The 20,011-nt window shown below is 38.9% G+C and overlaps 1 protein-coding gene and 1 long non-coding RNA gene across 2 annotated transcripts; one reads left to right on the forward strand and one right to left on the reverse strand.

The window, feature by feature from the left end:
• The first annotated feature begins 9,570 nt into the window (after positions 1-9,570).
• On the forward strand, positions 9,571-18,927 carry znf865 (zinc finger protein 865). The gene is given in 4 exon segments (XM_046843789.1): positions 9,571-9,732; positions 12,625-12,850; positions 13,094-13,642; positions 13,645-18,927. Coding segments are annotated over 2 exon segments (4,536 nt in total). The 5' UTR covers positions 9,571-9,732; positions 12,625-12,850; positions 13,094-13,144; the 3' UTR covers positions 17,683-18,927.
• LOC124381892 lies at positions 18,634-19,983 on the reverse strand. The gene is made up of 2 exons (XR_006924940.1): positions 19,759-19,983; positions 18,634-19,337 (listed from the first exon to the last, which is right to left on the reverse strand). It is a non-coding gene; the product is annotated as an uncharacterized LOC124381892 (long non-coding RNA).
• Positions 19,984-20,011: the final 28 nt, after the last annotated feature.

A 20,011-nucleotide genomic window follows, 5' to 3' on the forward strand; every position in this document is an offset into this window, starting at 1 on the left:
AAGGGCCCAGCAGTGGCAGCTTGTTAAAGCTGGGATTTAAACTCATGAGCTTCTGACTCACCATCGTGCTACTGACTATAATCACTTATAGACCAACCTGGGGCTCCGCAAGGATGCTCAGAATACCACAATTTGGACCCCAGCCACTCTCAGTGCCGGTCCCAAGCCCGGATAAATTGGGGAGGGTTGCGTTAGGAAGGGCATCCAGCATAAAAACGTGCCAAATCAAACATGCGGAGGATCCGCTGTGGCGACCCTTAAGGGGAGAAGCAGAAAGAAAGTTTACTGTATACATAAAATAGCATTTTTGCGGTGGCCTCCGTTTATTTCGTTTCTTCGTTTATCGCGGGCAGTTTTGGAAGGTACCACCAGGATAAACGGGGGATTACTGTTTTTAATCTGTGATATTTATTATTCCAACAAAGTGAGGTCCACGGTTCCTTGCTCACTCCTTAAACCAAAAGTTGTAACAAAGCACCTTTTTTTTTTTTTTTGCAATAATAAAACTCTTAAAGGCTATTAAAATGCTTAAAACAAAGCAAAAGCTAACACATTCTTTTTATACTGTTGACACATAATTGATGTGATGGTAGCAAATCTTCAACTGTAACCGCATGACAGCTAATAATACCAAAATAATATCTGATATATTGTCGGAAGTGCATACATCCATACACACTTACTGCCAGCATTAGCTCTCACAGCTCCTAAATTACTGACATTGAGACATCTGTAATTATAACATGATGCAAATAAATGCTGACTCATTAAGAAAAGTTAAGTGATTTGAATATCGAAGGCAATTTTCAGTTTAACATTTTTTTTTAACACATTCTGTTATAGACTCATCAAGGTATTTTCTCATATCACATCCCCCTTACACGTCATAGCTGATGCTTCCACCTCGGCCCTCACAAATAGAGTTTTCCACATTTTATTTGAATCAAATAACAAAAAAGTACATATACCCAATCCCTCTTGCCCAAACCACTCAAGAACACCAAAAAAAGACGTATTTACATACTGAATAAAAGTTGTTATATGACAATTTTCACACCTTGCTAGACAGGTAATAGTGTACAACAAAAATATTTTATACATTCTACCATCTTGTTTGTACAAATGCAGCTTGTTTGCAAGGTTCTGAGACAATTGCCTGAAAATAACTTGTTTATTGAGGTACAGTAGAATAAAATGTTGTCCAGAAGATTTTTTCTAGGCACTGAGATCACTGAGATTCATTAACTAGTCTAGACACCTGTAGAGTGAATCACTACTCAAACATTGCTATTAATTTGATCCCTTTTGTTATGGAGGTTGATGCATTAGAAGAACCAGTTGGAGTGCTCTTTTTTAAACACCATTGCTTACTCTGCCAAACACAACAAATAGTTGTGTTACTATTCTTACAAGCTGTTTCCACAGAAATTACATGGATTTGGAAAGTAAAATCTCCTGGACATTACTCTGGCATTAGAGGAAAAGCAACAATGGCTGGCGGGAATTCTTCTCCAGTTCCTGGTTCTCTCCAATCACCTCAGTTTTACAGTTGAGAGGCTCAAATTCGTACACAAGCTGTTGGGCTTTTTTTTTTAAGTTCCTTTTACCATATTCCAGAAATCAGTCTCAGGACAGGAAAGCTGAGAAATGTCGTAGTTAGAAGACAGAAATATCAATGAAAAAACCAACAACAACTTAATTTCCTGGTACACATGACTCTTTTGAGTCTGTTCTTTTGTTGACTTCATCAGGAACAAAGTAGAGATGTTCTAGAAAAAGACATAGAGGCCCCCAATTCACAACATACAGACCTGAAGGATCTATAGTGCTACGAATTAGCACCAGACACCACAGTAAAAATTCAGACATCGTGTAAAGATACGTATCTGATATAATGTTTATATATGTATATATTAATATCCATAGAGAAATGTATAGCTAGATAAGAACGATTAATGTTTTTGTCTTTAATTAGCTTAATGTTGACTTTAAGCATTTAAGCATGTACAGCAGTTGATGTGAACATATGGTGAAAAGTGATGTAGAGTTTGTCAATAATTGTTGCCGGTCTTCTCAAGGTGTTTCTGTATCTTGTGGTTCTTGTTTTTACTAACTGGAGGATTCAATTCTGATGAGATTTTTTGTGCACACTCAATCGCCTTGGCTAGGTATTAAGGATTGGAATGCTATCAAAGTATGGTAGACTGTAGCAAATACTCTTTTCAACACCAATTTGATGGTCCACTGCAGCTTACCATTGGCCCAAGAAGAAGCAATGAACCAGAATGTTACAGATGAGGTCAGTATCTCAATAATAACTCTATAAAAATGTATTAGTTATTTATTTTGTGCTTCTTTAGCTGTCACAGGAAGTCAAGTTGCCTTCTTTATAATAGAAGTGATGGTTTCTCGTTTCAGCATAAGGTAAGTGATGTCATGTCATGACCTCAATGCCATGTGACATACTAGCTTTGCATACTGCTTCCTGTCTGTGGGAAAAGTCATAATCCAGTGCAGGGTGGAAGGCTGAAGGAGGCTGCTTTGTTTTATGGCAGCTCTGAAATGATGGTGTTGAAGATTTAATTCCACAATTAGAATACTTGCATTTAGAAGTACTGAGATGCCAATTGATATATGCAAGACTCTTGTTTATGGCATCTACAGTCAGTTTTGGCTCCGTAGGTAAACCACAAATGGTCAACCAGATCATCTGTGACTTTTATTCAAGTATGTGGAGGATGATGCTCTCAAATGTCTTTATTAGAACAGATGTTAAGGCAACAAGTATGTAGTTGTTGAAGTCAGTGATCGTTGCTGTATTAAGAACTAGGGTGATTGTGGAGGTCTTAAAGCAGTCTGGATCAATATATAAATCTATAAATTAATTAAATAGTCTGTGTACAACTGTACAGCACCTAACTGTGGACAAGGGCGTCTGCTAAATTCCACAAATGTAAATGTAACTATAGAGCTGAAGATGTGGTCTATACTTTATATCTAATGTCCATTTTTTTTTTTTAAATGGTTGTGTACTTCCACTTTGGTGGAGTTGGGGAATGAGTTGAAAGGGTGTCTGTCAAATGCTATGAACATAAATGTATGCAGTAGCTTATGAAGAGAGGTGTGTTTCAAGGGGGTGTTGCTATAGTAACCCCCACATGACAGTTCATCCCGGAGGTGTTCAGTTTTGTTTTTGAAGTAAGGGTATTATGGTGCTGGAACATATTAATGGTCCGTTGTTTGGAAAATGTTAACACTATATCAGAAAGAAACATTTGAGACAACCTTTTGGATAACGTTCAAATTTCAGAATCTAAAGCACATTATTTCGCCAAGCAGATTTGCATGTACAAAGAATTTGACTTGGTTCAAGTTGCAGACTTTTGTTCATATACGCTATTCATCATTGCAGGGGAATCCTTGTCTCTCAAACTAAAAGCAGAACTGGTTTAGCTGGTAGGCCAGGTGGGGGTTGGATTCACAGCTGGGTGCATTTTTTTGTAGTTTTTGAGCTACTGAAGGCGTTTCCACACTGATGAGCAGGCCAGTGGTGACGAGAGTAGATGAGTAGTAAATCTGAAGACTGATTGAAAATGCCTTATTTGTACCCTTAATTCCCTATACCAGGGCATGCTTGGCTTCACAGTAAGCTTGCTCCTTGTCTGAGCAAAGCTTCCTCGGTTCAATCTTAATCCTTATGTTTTTTTGCTAAACATTTGCACACCCTTGTGCTCATGTGGGTTTTCTCCAGGTTCAAACCTGGAGGTAGGTTGATTGTCTAATCTAGATTGTCCCCAAGTGGAAGGCAAATGTATGCCGTTAATGCCTGCATTGTGACCCTGGTGGTCTTCCCAGTACTAGCTAAACATAGATTACAGAAACATTAGAGATTGCTGAGAACTTGTATTCACCATTTTACTGCTAATATTTTTTTTTTTTATCAAAAACTGCAGAAGTAAATCCCCCCATGAGGTAGCCGACAGCCCAGTTTTGGTATTTTAACTGCCTAGGTACTGCGCATGATCCAAATCAACCACATCTTCTTATTGCTTGTGCAGCAGTGAAACTGATTTCTTTCTTTGTATTTATTGTTTATATAAATGCTGGCAAACAGAGTAGGAGGAATTTCTGAAGTATAGACCCCACCCAAGGCGTTTTAAAGTAAGTGGATGGTAGAACCAATTGAGTCTGCTTTTACATGCTGAAGACAAAACAAAACAAGAACAAGCTGAAATTAAAGACAGCTGTTCACCTGATTAGGATGTAAATACTATTGAATTAAATCCGAAAGTCTGCACTTTCAGCTCATAGCCATTTATTAATATAATCCCAAAATACTATGGCAGACAAATGACAATTATGTCAAATATTTACATTTTTATTAATGTTCTTGCTCTCTCTGGCTCATCATAATGGACAGGTAGCAGAACACCATTTCCTTATATGAATGACTTGTTTTGTTTATTTAGCCTCATGATGCCCTCCTTCATTTGGATACCTCTTTGGACAGCTACCAAATGCAAATTCATCACTTGGAAGCAACTCCATAGCTTTTATCCTCTTAAAATGTCATGAAATAATCAGAAAACACACCACATCCGGCCAATAAACTGTTTATTAGTCAAGTGTCCAATTACTTTTACATGTGAAAAGCGAGAGACAATGAAAAAAATAGCTGCATTTCCTAAAACAGTTAATCCAATTTTTTAGTTAAACTATTTCAATTAAAGCTGAAAGAAATCGTCTATTACATCTTAATTACAAAAGTATACAATTATAAATACATTTGGACCTGATTGTATATATGCTCTTGAGTACTGCCTCTTGTTTTCTTTTCATTTCCTGATACATTCCACATGAAATTAAATAGTAGTTAGAAAAACATATCACCGAGCAGGTGTGCCCAAGCTATAAGCTTCAGCAAGGGTCCCCTTCTGCTTCAACAGCTTCATATCTGGCCCCTGCTGAACACCCTCACCCTCTTATTATACCATCAGCACTGCTAATTAACTTAATGCTATCAAATATATATGTGATCTCGCAGTTGTTCAATGAAGCACTTGACAAATTTTTCCTTCTTATTTGCAAATTCAGAAGCTCCAAACCTGTACCTCTAAGAGGGCAGATAGCAGCACCATTTCTACTCATAGGCAAACAACAGTCACCCACCCTTTAGTAGAAAAAAAGCCCCCTGCCCCTCCTCTACCCTCCCCTATTTAAGTTATTTACCTATTTTTATTTCTTTATATATTTACCTAATTCTCTACCCATCCCGAGGCATCCTGAGGTTGCACCAGCTCTAGGCGTGTCCCACCTCATTAAGATTGTGGACCTTTAAAGAAGTAGATGCCGACCCCGTAAAAATCCCGAACCATCTAGAGACATACCAGTGCCATTTGAATTTCACTTCATGTACAGTTTGGCCATTGGATCTCTTTTAGTGTTTAAATGCTCTGGCATGGAGTAGTTGGTATTAGATCTATGATGATCGCAAATGTTGAGCTATTTTTGGGTTGCTCAGTATCCATAATCTCAAATGACTGCATAAGACAGTAGAAAGGACATTACTCATAAAACTCATGTTAGTTCTCACTCTCCGGTGTTTTGTATTGTATTTATAGAATATAATCACACTCATGATATCACCCAAATGAGGATGGGTTCCCCTTTTGAATCTGGTTCCTCTCAAGGTTTCTTCCTCATTATATCTAAGGGAATTTTTTCTTTGCCACAGTTGCCATGGCTTCATCATCAGGAATAAATACACGTTGCTCACCTTAACTCTTAAAATCTGTAAAGCTGCTTAGAGACAATTGTCGTCATGAAAAGGGCTATAGAAATAAACTTGACTTGACTATTTTCTGCAGAAGTTAACATATGTTAACATAACATTGAAATAAATTCTATTAGAATGGAAATGTGGGCATGAATAAACTTGAAAACGATTGTGGAATTGCCTGTAGAAATGCCTGTTTATTAGATTTGGAACTAATCTCACATATATTTCTATTACTTTTATTTTAAATTGATTATATTGCCCTTGATTATTTTTATTCAAAGAAAGCATTGTTAGAAGAGAATTTGAAAGGGGAAGAAAATGCACTGTTGACAAGTAATCAGTTAGAAAACCCAAAACATTTAATGACCTGTTTAGTCAAGTATCAGGAAATCTGGAATGTAACTTTACAACCAGTAAAGATGATCTTACCAGTCCGTCAGACCAAACTAGATTTTTTTAAGCCGGCATGCATTTGGTTTGGTCTTTGTTTATTTTTGACTTGTCACCTTAAGTAAATAGTGAATCAAACTCTTGTGGTTATCAACACATACTCAGCATTCTCAGCCTACACTTAATTCAGATTTTCTAACTGGGGTGTTGCATTGAGATATTAAGATATTTTGTTATGTTGGCCCTTTATAATATATTTTTTTAATAATAAAAGCTGTGCTCTGACTCAGGGTCAACTGACTATATGAAGTCAGGAGCAATACACATGAAATAGTAGTTATGGAAGTTTAAACACATAAAACAAATAAAGTATCAAAGTAAAAAAAAAAAAAGACTAAAGAAATAGTTGTAATCCTGTCGAATAGTCAAGAAAATTAAATAAAAATATATGGTGAAAAAAAGAATCAAAGGAAGATAAAAAGAACTGTAATATATAATCCTGTGTACTGTACTGTATTTGGTTGGAATGACAGTAAAAAGCCTACTTGACTACTTGTATTGAAAATGTATTGAACTACTGTTAAGTGTTATTCACATAAAAAACAGTTATGAAAGTCAAAAAATAAAATAAAATAAAATAAATATGTAAAAATCCCCAAAAGAAAGAATAAAGAAAGAGCTGTAGTCTGGTAGTATAGTCCTGCATTACAGTTTTGCATTACAGTGCTGTAAAATGTATTATTTCAATTTGGCACAAAAATCCTTTCCAACAGAAATCATATAAAATCCTACATAATGTAACATGGTCAAATGTTAAGATATACTGCTATACCAGCCCACAGCCCTTTACAATGTGTTTTTAATAATAAAAAATAATAAAAGCTGCAGCCCTAGGGTCAACCGACTATATGAAATATGAAAGAATGAAGAAAGAAAAAGCTATTGTCCTGTAGTATAGTCTTGTATTACAATCCTGCATTACAGTGCTGTAAAATGTATTTATAATAGCTATAATAAAAGCTGTGATCTGCAGCCCTATGGTCAACTGAGTTTATGGAGAAAAAAAAGAAGAAAATAAAATTATATTAAAGAAGAAAAGCTGCAGTCCTGTAGTATAGTCCTGCATCACAATGCTATAACATGTATTTAATCAGAAATCATACAAAATCCTTCATAACATGCAACTGCCAAATTTTAAGATATTCTGCTATACCAGTTTTGTATTTTTTAATTATTATTATTTTTTATAATAAAATCTGTGGTCTGCAGCCCTAGGGTCAACTGACTATATGAGTAAGTAGTAATACACATGAGGTAGTAATAGTGAAAATAAAAAAGAAAGGAAAAAAAAGAAAAATATATTTAAAAAAGAATCAAATGAAAAACAAAGAAAGAAAAAGCTATTGTCTTGTAATATAGTCCTGAATTATATATTACAGTGCTGTAAAATGTATTTATAAAAGCTATAATGACAGCTGTGATCTGCAGCTGTAGGGTCAACCGAGTTTATAAAAAAAAATTAAAATATATTAAAGAAGAAAAGGTGTAGTCCTGTAGTATAGTCCTGTATTACAATCTTGTATTACAGTGCTGTAAAATGTATTATTGAAATTTGGCACGAAAAACCTCAGACAATCAGACAGAAATCAAACATAATATACAACAGCCACATTTGAATGTGTTGTAGTAATAAACGCTGTGATCTGCAGCCCTAGTGTCAGCTACATTTATGGTGTAAGGAGTTCACATTAAGTGGTAGTAGTGAAAACAAATAAATAAAAGAAAACACAAATATATAAAAAAAGAAAGAATCAACGAAAGAACAAAGATAGAAAAATAGATCCTGTAATATAGTCTTGTATTACAGTTTTGCATTATAGTGCAAAAATCCTTTAATACAAAATCCTACATAATATACCATGGCCAAATAAAAATAAAAATAATAAAATAATAAAAATAATACTGATAAAAAATATATAAATAAATATGCATATTAAAAAAAAAACACTAATGCAATCTGCAAGGAGTAATAAACATGATGCAATAGTAATGAAAGTAAAAAAAAAATGCAAGAATGCAAGAAAATAAAAATAAAAAATAATAAAAAGCTGTAGTCTTGAAATATAGTCCTGTATTACAGTGCTGCAAAATGTATTATTGCGAATTTGACACCAACATCCTTTCCAACAGAAATCATACAAAATTCTACATAATATACCACGGCCAAAAAAAAAAAAAAAAAAAAAAAAAACCTAATAAAAATAATACTGATAATTTTTTTAAATAAATATGCATATAAAATAAAGAAAAAAAAACACTAATGTATTGAACAACTGCAAGAAGTAATACACATAATGCAATAGTAATGAAAAAAAGAAAAGAAGAAAGAAAAATAAAAACATTACAAATAATAATAATAAAAAGCTGTAGTATTACAGTGCTGCAAAATGCATTATTGCGAATTTGCCACCAAAATCCTTGGAAATGAGATAGCATAATATGCAGATATTTAAAACAAATCTAATACTATAACTACATTTTTTATGAATATCATATGAAGCCTAATAAACAGGTTGCTCTAGTACATGGTCAGGATCCACCCTTAAAGTTTTACTTCCCAATATAATAAGTGTCTGCTGAGATGTTTATGCATCGTCCTACTTTAAAGAAAAACTGATTTTGTACATATTTACAATATTTTCTTTTGATTGTTGCATGCAACAGGACGATGATTGTGAGTTTTCTGAAACGTGGGTCGCGTGTGTGCAGAGCACAAGGAAGCAAAAGTGATGCATCAGTGGCATACGCCATTTTGAGGGGCAGGGTCAGGCGAGTCCTTCAGACAGGGGGAACAGCAGCAGCAGCAGCTTGTGGGCAAAATGGCTTCGGAGCGGTGACATTGGGTGTAATATTACAACCTCAAAACGTGCTTAAACAAGTTAACTTTCACGTCGTTCCTTCCTAATAAAAATGTATTATCATTTTTTTTTTTTACCCTCATAATGCAAGCACGTGTACACGTTCACACTTGTATACTTTGAACGTCGGTCTGCATTTGAACGTGTATAAATATATATACACAAACATAGATATATAATTCCTAGTTAAAAAAGTTTCATAAACGCCACACATCACGTCCTTTTGATATTATTTCTTTATTTACTCGCATTTTTGTTTCGTTTTTAAATATATATATACACCCCTGGAACCATTGATTATACAACTTTTGCGTGTAATACGATCTAATTTGTTTTTTACGTATTAATTGAATTATGCAAGGAAAGTTATTATTGTGAGCAACTTTTATTTTCATGTAGAGTAACTACATTTTGTGAATGGAAATAAAAAAAGAAAAATAAATAAAAAAATACGCAGCCGGACGCTTTTTCGTGCGACACTAGCCGGAAGTGTATCACTGGCCGGAAACGACCACTGTGAAACGAACATAAGCGCCTACAGGAAGACGGGGACATTAAAAAAAAAAATGACACAGTGGGGGGAAATATTTGGTTAATAATCCCGATCGAAGCGAAGGAGAATCTCTGGGAAAAGGACCGGATTCGGTTAGTACACGGTTACGCGAAAAGGAAGAAAATAGGACGCCGGCTAACGCGATCAAAAGTGTGTGCATTAGCCAGTTAACCGAGCGGAAATCGGGGTTGGTTAACGGGGCGACAGCGGAGCTCTTGGGCCAATGGAGAGGCCTTTGAAACTGTTTTCGACGGGAGGATGAGGAAAAATGACCCGCTAACCTGAAATCGGAAACCGCCTTTGTGTACATGTACGTTTCGGCGCCCTTTTTTTTTTAATCCCCCTCTTCACTTTTTTTCATGCATCAAACTCATTTCATGTTGTACTTTCGGGAACTTTGCACATATTTGTACCGAGTCGAGCGGGTTTTTTTTAATGGTGCAACGATGAGCGCAGGAACAGAAGACCGTGTTTATTTAGCTAACAGTAGCTAGCTGGAGAACTGAACAGATAGCAGGCTGGCTAGCAAGCGAACGCATTATAGAAAGATATATAAATATATATAGGACTCATTTTTAATTATTGCGTTCCCAAAGTAAATATATATATATATATATATATATATATATATATAATACTCCAAAAAAAATTTCTGGAGCCCTGAAAATGTTTTCCAACACACGGTTCGTATCATTTTACACTCCAAAATTTTTTGATTATATATGCATTTAGATTTATAGTTCAATGATTTTAGGATTTTGCATATTGTTTTTATACATATATAAAAAATAAGCCTTCGTTCTCTTCAGTCTTATATTTTCTACCGAGCTTACAAAACTCTGAGTAACCGGAGTAAGAGCACCGATACTTCAGCAAGTACCCGAGTGTGGTGAGTTTCTCATAGTTATTCACCAAATATCAATATTATTTAAATAGGTATTTATTTGTTTATTTAAATATATACCACACCGACGCGTTCAATCCGGAACCAAAGAAGTTTACTTGTTGTTTCAACGTGCATTTTTTTTTTTGCCATATACGTCACTATACGTGAACGCGAAGTATGACGTCTATAATAGGAACTCCATACAACTGCATTTATTTTTATCTCTCTTTTAATTTTTTTTCTTTATTATTTAAGAGTTATTGAAGTTTTGTTACACTCAGAAATACACCCAGACTAATATTACTCCTTTTTTTGACTACATGCATTTCACACCCAATATGATTTCCAACTACTTTTGTGTATTTATTCTAATATGAATTGATTTTATATTGATTTTGCTTTTGATTTTTTTTTAATCCTCAAAGGATTGTGAATGAAAGGTACAATCCAGATCATTGAATGTGGTTATATTGGTGTAATAGTGGTTCTGGCACTCATATATATTATTTTGTTTATCTTGGATTTTTTTGTTATTTCAGTAAGAATTTGGATGATCAAAACAAAACATTATGTTCCTCATTATTTTTACGTGTCGTTTCTCAATAATTTACTGGAAATGTACTAAAATCGATTTTTATATGTGGATGGTTTTAAAACAAATTCATGCTGTTTTTAGTTGGCTTTAATTTTGGTTAGTTTTTGGCCTTTTTTATTTTGGCATAAAACTAAAGAAATGTACTGATCAAGTAGAAACGGTCCATGCAACTATTGACTAATATAATATTAATGATAAATGTAGGATTGTACTGAAAATTTGGTTGACACACATAACACTCCATCCATCCATCCATCCATCCATCTATCTGTCTGATTATCTATTTGGATAATCTCGGTCAAAAATAGATACACAATGTTTGTTTGGTTCACTTTTGTTTTTTGTTTTTTTTTTGGTCGAGTGCGTCCTTAATTTGAAAGTCGCCCTATTAATTTTTATTTAGTTCTCTCTTTACCGTTAAAGAAATTCACTATACTGGTTGAAACACAGTGTATACTGCAGGTGCATTGAGGTGGACGTTTGACAGCCAACTCTGCTAGGCTAGTTTACAATCTAATCCATAACCAGCATGGGGGCTTCGATCAAACACGGTTTTAGCATGAACAGTGAAGCTTTGGATCCCTCTGTCTGTATTCAGAGTGATCAGATGAGGAGGTGAAAGAGCTGGACAGATTAAAAGGATTAAATTTGCTGTGGCTCGGGCCCTGTGGGTACAGATAAAGCATGGGTTTCTGTGCCACTTCTAGAGGGTCATCGTGTGGCATCGTTCGCTGTTAGGAATATGTACTAAAATGACAACTGACAAACGTGTCAACGTCTTGTCAACTTTTATTTACTGACAAATCACGGGTGGACGTACAGAGGTTTGCAAAAAGTTTTTTTTTTTTTGTTGCATTACACACAATGGGGCCAAAAGTATGTGGACACCGGGCGGCCACACCCGTATCTGATGCTTTCCCCGAACCGTTGTCACGCAATTTGAAGCACACGCTTGTATAAAAAGTTTTTCAACTTTTGTAGCATTATAATTTAATGTAATTACAATTTAGTAGTTTTCTCCTCAACTTAAACGTATTAGCATGAACAACTGGCGTGACCTTGATGCTCCACAGGCTTCTTAACTGAACATCTCATTAACACACTGATGTAGCTGAATGATTACCAATTCCTTAAGCCGTCCCCCAAAATCTATCTGAAAGCATTTTTCTTCCAGAATAATTGAGCTGCTTATAACAGCAGTTACTGAAAGAAATCTAGAATGTGATGCTCAACAAGCAAATATCAATCGGTGGTAAAGTGTACATAAGCTTATATAAAAGCCATATAATGTCCGTGGGCCAAACATTTTATTAGTCTGTGACTGAAGTGCGCATAGTCGATGCTTATGTATAATTACATGTATGCATTATGTCTGTCAGTCTTTTTCAAAGCCTGAGCATTCATGAAGCTGTATCCACTTACAATACATTTGTATATTATATGTCATCAGAATTATAAACTGATCTGCCTTGTTTTGCATAATATTTTTTTTTCCCCCATTAGAATGAGGTTGCTGACTGCAGACTACTGGATTATATCGCTGCTGTTTTCTTGGTCTTCCAACTTGGGACTTCATCCTGTTCAGTGGACATTCTGGCATTGCTTCTTATGCCTTTTCACTGTGATTTGAACCGAACTGCAAAGACAACATTTAATACGGAACACGCAAATGGGGACCATTTCTTTAAATGCCTGTGAGATAAATAAGTAAGAGAACATTCCCTCGCGGGTAAGATTTTACATTACTCTAGGAACGTTTATTCAAATTAAGCTTCATATAACTTGTATTTATATTGCATGTATATAGATCTGTATTTTGTATTACATCAGAGTATTTATCATTTTTTTTCATTCGGAATTTAAAGTAGACATGTTGAGTAATTTTGTTGCACCATAGTTTTTGTGAATTTATCACAAAAAATCGATATTCGCATGTAATTTTAATTAAGTAGTTTTGTTCTTTTTACTGCAGCACCCAGCGAACGAGAAGGAACCAGAGGAGTGTCCCTCAACAGTGAGGGAAATGTTCCAGTTTGGAAAGTACCCTATGGACATTTTAGAAATGCTTAGTGGGCACCAGGCTCATCAGTTCAAAGGACTTGGGTTTGAACGACAGCTGCAGCACCAACAGCAACTTCAACACCAGCAACAGCTTCAGCAGCAGCAACAGCAGGGCGAGGCTTCCGGAGCTCTGCTCTCTGGCCTTGGCCTGAGTTCCCTTCAAGGATCTAGAAGCAATGCGTTTTCTGATTCCTCGTCGATTTTTGCCAAAATGAGCGCACCGCCTCCACCCATCCCTCAGCAAACGCAGTCTTCTTCCTCACAAAGCTCCCGCAAATCTAGCAAGATGAGCAGCTCTGGCAGTTCGGCTTCTGGATACCCGCAATTTTTGCGTCCTTTTCACCCTGCAGAGGCTGCTCTAGCACAGGAGCAACTTCACTCAGGGATGGGGCGGTTTGATTTTGCAGGAGGCAGTAGTAGTAGTGGGTCCGGAGTGATTGGCGGAGTCGTGACATCCGCTCCCCACCGCCACCACCCCTGCACCCTGGCCTTTCTGTGCCTCAGCCATCACCTGGACCATCTTCATCATCACCTTCCCCTTCCAGTTCGACCACCACCTCTAATAACCCTGCTACCAGCAGCAGTACGGTAGCTGGACTGGTTGGGGCTCAGTCTGAGGCACGTAGTTTACACCAGCAATTTAGTTGCATGCTTGCAGCCAACCAATACTTCCTTTCTGGAATGCCTACCAATGCTAGCCTTGAGCAGTTTCTAGTTCAGCAGGGTCCCCACAATCATCTTGGCCTTACAGACTCAAACACAGGTCTAGCTCCTCCCCCAGCACTTCACCCCTCTCACACACATGCCCACCCCACCCCCCAGCCTCAGCAGCAACAGCAGCAGCTACCACCCCATGCATTGTCTCACCCTCATACCCATGCCCATCCGCATCACCCTCTTCACCCTGCCCCTCAACCATCACCACTTAGTGGATTTGATTTTCAAGGCATCCCTGTACTTTCCTCTAATCAACTAGCTTCCCTTATGCAACAGGAAGCAGGTCTTCCTCTCCCTCTTCCACTTCATCTCTCTGCCCCAAAGGATGATGGGAAAGGGGATAGTGGCAGCGGTAGTGGAGGTAGTGGCAGCAGGAGAAAGAAAGCAATGGCCGGATACCTGCCCCAGAGGAAATCTGATGGCAGTAGTGGTGGTAGTAGTAGCAGTACTAACTGCCATAGCAGCTCTGGGGCACATGGCCATGATGGGTCTTCTGGCCTTGTGGGAGGAGGTGCCGGGGTTGGCATGAGAGGTCTTGGTAGTGACCCCTCCTCGATTCTCTCTTCTTCAACACCATCCTCCTCCTCTTCTTCAACTGTCTCTTCCTCTGCGCCCTCCTCGAATTCTGCCTCTGTGTTGGTAACAAATGTTTCACAGATCCCCAAATCCGATAATCAATCCGCACTGACGCCCACTGTTACTCAGCCCGAGCCTTATCACTGTGGAGAATGTGGCAAATCATTCACAGAACTTCCTAGTCTCCGTAGACATATACGTAGCCATGAAGAAGGGCGTAACGGCCCCAATAGCAGCGTTAACACAACTCCGAATACTGTCCATCAACATCAGTCAGACACTAGTCTCCCTCACTCAACACAAGATGGCTTATCTCAGCAAAACGCCCACCAACACGAACCGAATCAGTCAAATCCAGACCCCACTTCTTCATGTCCAAGTCCAGATAAGACGTATTGTTGCACTGAATGTGGGAAAGGTTTTAAAAAAAGAGGACACCTCCTTCAGCATGGTGTTATACATTCTGGTGCACGGCCTTATGCTTGTTCCACCTGCGAAAGGTCTTTTAACCGCGAATCTTTGACTCGACACGAGAAAATCCACGAGGATAAACCTTACCGCTGTCCAGCTTGTGATCGTTGCTTTAGAGAGAGTACCTCTTTGCTCAACCATGCTGCCTCTGGCTCGTGCGGCAAACCAGGAAGGGGCTCTAGTTCAAGAAGCAGCGATGGCAGTTCAGCGAGTTCCGATGACAAAGTGGAAGGAAGTGAATACCAAGGTGGACAGTTAAACGAAAAAGGATTGGGCTATCCGAAAACCGAGGGAGGAGCAACAGAAATGTCTTGTGCGGGCATGTATTCACAGAGCAGAGGAGGCAATCCAAATACTGTCGATAAACCAGAAAGCAAATACAATTCAGCATATTCAAGAGATCCCTATCAGACATCCTATAGAGTTGATGATTACCGTCGACCACAAAGTACTCTGACCTCGTACTCTGGAGATGGCTCATGTACTAACAGCATGTCGGGCCCTGCCCTCAGAAAAGCCCCCCTAGCGCCAACACTTCATCCACACCCTTCAAATCAGCAGCAGCAGCAGCAACAACACCATCATCACCAACAGCAGCCACATCTTCCTCTTTCTTCTCTTCTAGATGATTCCGATGATGAAGTTACTAGCAGTGCCATGTCTGCTATAGCTGCAGCTGCTGCTGCCTCGGTTTTGCCCGAAATAAACAGCAACGGGGGAAGAGAGGAACGAAGAGATATAATCGGAGGTCTGTTAGGGGGTCTTGGTTTTGGGACTCTAGGTGGCCCATCTTCTACGTCTGCAGCAAATGGAGGAAATGATGAGTGTGTGAATGGATCCATGATGCCTTTGTCTCATCCTGCTCAGCAACAGCAGCAGCCTAATTCCCAAAATGCCACATCTAATGCCAAACCGAAGCGGCCAAGGAAACCCAGACAAAAGAGGGAACCCAGGCCTGGTGGTATTGCTGGAGAGGGTATAAAGCGTCGGCGGAATAACCAGAACGGGGCTCGTGGTGATGGAGCAGAAAGGCCTTATTTATGCACTGTTTGTGGGCGTGGCTTTGGCAGGCGCGAGACTCTCCGCCGCCACGAGCGTGTTCATACAGGAGAAAAGCCATTCCATTGCGATGTCTGCGGCAAAGATTTTCGAGAGCCTTTCCATCTTACTAAACATCAGACTGTTCATTCAGGGGAGAAGAACTTCAAATGCTCACTTTGTGGAAAAGATTTCGGTTATGCGCAAAGTTTGAAAAGACATGAAAAGCTACACCTCAGGGGGGATTTCAAGCCTAGGCGGAGTAAAACCAAGTCTTCGGCAAACCAAGCAGCGGCAGTTCATCAAGATGGCAGTCAAACAGCCCCTGGCTCATATTACTCTTATTCTCAAAATAAAGCTCCAGGATCCACTAGTAGCACATCAAACCAGCCCCCACCGAAGCTTTACACGTGCGATATTTGCTGGAAGTCGTTTCGCCATCACTTCCATTTGACCGCTCACCACCAAGCCATTCATGAACATGGTGGAGAGAAGCTGTTCTCGTGCGAGGTGTGTGGAAAAGCCTTCGCCTACTCCAACAGTCTGACGAGACATCGCCTGTCTCAGCACGGTTTATCACGAGCTGGACCAACCCCTCAGCCAACAGGAAGTGGATCTGGTGGAAATGCAACATCCTTGACAGAAAGCGAGGCTGCCACTAACGTCCTTCTTAGTCTGGCTCCAGATAATGGGAGCCATGGTGTCCAGCAAACCCATTCAACCATTGCTCATACACATCTTCACTCTCAACCTGCTGGCTATTCCCCACTCTTCTACACACCAGAGTCAGGTCCACATAGTTCGAATACCAATGCCCCTTCACACCCTCAACACCCTCACTACTCGCACTCCACTCTAGGGCCCCTTTCGCATCAGCAGCCAATAAGCGGGAAGGGACAACAGATTTATCAAGGGATTACAGGAAACCCCATTCATTCAGTTCCCCCTCATATCCACATTTCATCCTCTCCGCTCCACATTTCTCAGTACCACCACCAGCAGCACTCTTTCCAAATGCAGCCCCAGCATCTACAGCATCAGCTTGTACAGGTGCATGGCGATGCCGGCCAGAAAAAAAAAAAAAAAAAAAAGAAAAAAAATAGATTCTTTGGTGGGGGGCAGCTGATTGGCGGGTTCAGTGAATTTGAGAACGCGAGATGGCATCAGTTTTTGCAGAGAAAAAAAACCCGGCTTCAGCAGCAACTTAAACGGAAAAGGTGGATAGCCCAGTTGAATTGGGCCAAGTATACCGGAGGACTTGGGCTTCATTTAGGAGTCGGTACATGGCGTGCGGGTGGGCTGAAGTTCAGAGGTTTAAGGTCTTTGATGGTTCCCTTTAGGTTCTTTACATGCCCTATGTGTCCTTCCACCACTTTTACACGAAGGATAACCCATGCAGTTCACCGTGTGATCAGGCACCCCCCGAGGAAACATGGCTGTCGGGCTCGCCTGCGGTGTATCGTCTGTGGTAAACGTTCTCGAAGGCTCCTCTCAGCTCTTCGCCATCGTGCTCGGCACCTTTCCCAAGGATCTTTCTCTTGCCACCAGTGCCCCTCGAGGTTCTGGAACGCCACCTTGCTACAGCGACACAAATTCGCCTGTAGACGAGTGGGTGGAGGACGAAGAACACCAAAGGGGACTTATTCTCAGAAAGGAGAGTATTATATGGAAAGATCAGGTGTAGAGTACAGGCACTAAAGTATTTTCGAAGAAGATTATGACCGTCAAAACTGATGAGGTTTGAAAAACAAAACCTAGAGACCCCTAATGCACAGTGGAAGTTCTGCTTTGAATCCACTACATATTTACAGTCACACACAAACACACTCATTATATAGATGGTCTGCGGTTCCAGCCGAAGGGAGTGCCTCTTACAACAAACATGAACATTAAGCCTGCATCGAAACAAGAAAAGACAAAACACACATCCATTAAGGACATGGATCTGAAACATGGTTTCTCCAAAGGGGAAGAAAATTTTAGATTATGGAACTATTTGGTAGCACCTTTGTTGTTATAGTAGCATCTCTATCCTCAAAAAAAAAACACACAAAAAAAAAAAACATTCATTACGTATTTTCATAACTTTTTTCGTGCTGCGATAATGAATGCAAACCAGTAAGAGTTAAACTAATCTGAATGGTAACATTTCCCCCCCCCCTTATTACTTAAGATTTTTGACAGTATAGTCTTTTATTTTTAAATATATGTAACTTTGTTTTTGTGGCCTGTGCCCTACCCCCCCCCAGTAGTCTCGTGTTTTATAGAAATGCTTGTCCTGGGACTAATGTTGCTGGTTGGGAAGCTGTTGAACATAATTGTTAATTCTCTAAGGACAGATATACTAAGACACTTAGGTTTTCAAACCTTAACATTGAAAACTAATACTCATTCTCGCCTCAATCCTTTTCAAATCATGTGAAAATTTCTTGCGTAACTGATGGGGTGGGGGCACCATAGAAGCTGAATAGATGCCATGTTTCATGAGTTTAATGTCACCTGTTTTTTAAGAAATATGTAATTTTGTAGGTATTTCTATGACAAGTGTTATATCTTCGGTTGTGATGGATTGGCACGAGTAAGAGCAGAGAAACCAGTCCATACTGTAAAATGCGTATTATATTTTATGTATCAATTGTTTTCATTGCCTTTTTTTTTTTTTTTTTTTTTATTCTTCAGAGTGCAAGTTTTTTAATCATTTGTACTATTTGTGGTTGGGCGTGTGTGTACGTTTTAAGATGAGGGGAATATATGTATCAATGTGATTTTTATTTGTTTTTATTTTTTTGTTTTGGTTTTGTTCCTTTTTAACCCCCTTTTTGTCTAATCTAAACAAGTATAGCACAGGACCCCAACACTATTGTATACATTTCAAATTCTTTGCTTAGCTCCTCTGTCCCAGTGTAATCTCAGTAAACTAAAATATGGCATATAAATACTAAACTATCGTTATTTTTTTTTGGTTTTGTTTTCTGCAACAGCAAAAATTAGAAAATCGCACCAAAAACCAATAAAAAAAATAAATAATAAACTCTGAAAGTCACCAAAGACACTTTTTAATATTATTTTTAAAGTACAGAACTTCACCCCGTTTATGCTCTGCCTTATGACGAAGAAAGGCCTGGCAAAAGCGGGCGTATATCAAGTTTAGAATATATACAAAATGGACCAGGTGGCATGCACCTGGCACTTGCAGTGCTGCTGCCTTGTCTTTCTGGAACTGTTTTTCCCCACTCACATGTTCTGGCACATGCCCTTTGCAGTGCCATACGCCATTAGAGGCGGGGAGGAGAATGCCTGCAGGGTTGCCGTAGCAGAGGCACACAGCCGTCTGTTCTTCGAGGTGCTGCAGCCTAGCAAAAGTGGAACGAGTTCAATGCTGTCTCTTTTATTTAATTTTTTCCTCTAAAAGATGAGTTACTAATGAAAATCAATCTAAACTTATTTCAAAGATCAAAACATTACAAGGGTTGCGCAATGATTTTTTTTTTTATTTACACTTCACTTAAGATGTAGTACACAAGAAGACCACTAGGTGGTGGTAAAAGCCTCGTAAAGACTTCATGGCGCCTTCCTTGATCGAGGGCAATATTTCATTTCAAATTGTGCAGGTTTGGGGATTTATTTAGAGGACAACCTGATGCATTGTACAACATTTTCGCAGGACTTATAGGCACGTAGATATCATTCCTCCCTTTCTGTTTAGGAAGGAAACTGTCAAACAAAATACAGCAACATGGCTTTTTCATGAGAGGTGTTGTAATGGAAGTATACCACCAAACGGAGAACTTTGGAGACTTCTGCAGAGCTTTGTAGGATCTGTGCGCGCTAATCTTCTGGCTTTCACCTAAGGCTGTGGTGTTTCACTGGAATCTCACGCGGCCCTAGCGATAGAGGGAGCACAAGGGGGCGGAGCAAGCGTCTTCAATCGAACCAATGGGATGCAGCCAAAGCCCGACAGTGACCTACTTTCGACCAATCACATGCCAGGAAGGCTGCCGGTAAGGTAGTAACGGCGCATGCACGG

Source organism: Silurus meridionalis, chromosome 29 (assembly GCF_014805685.1).
Source record: "Silurus meridionalis isolate SWU-2019-XX chromosome 29, ASM1480568v1, whole genome shotgun sequence".
NCBI lineage: Eukaryota > Metazoa > Chordata > Actinopteri > Siluriformes > Siluridae > Silurus > Silurus meridionalis.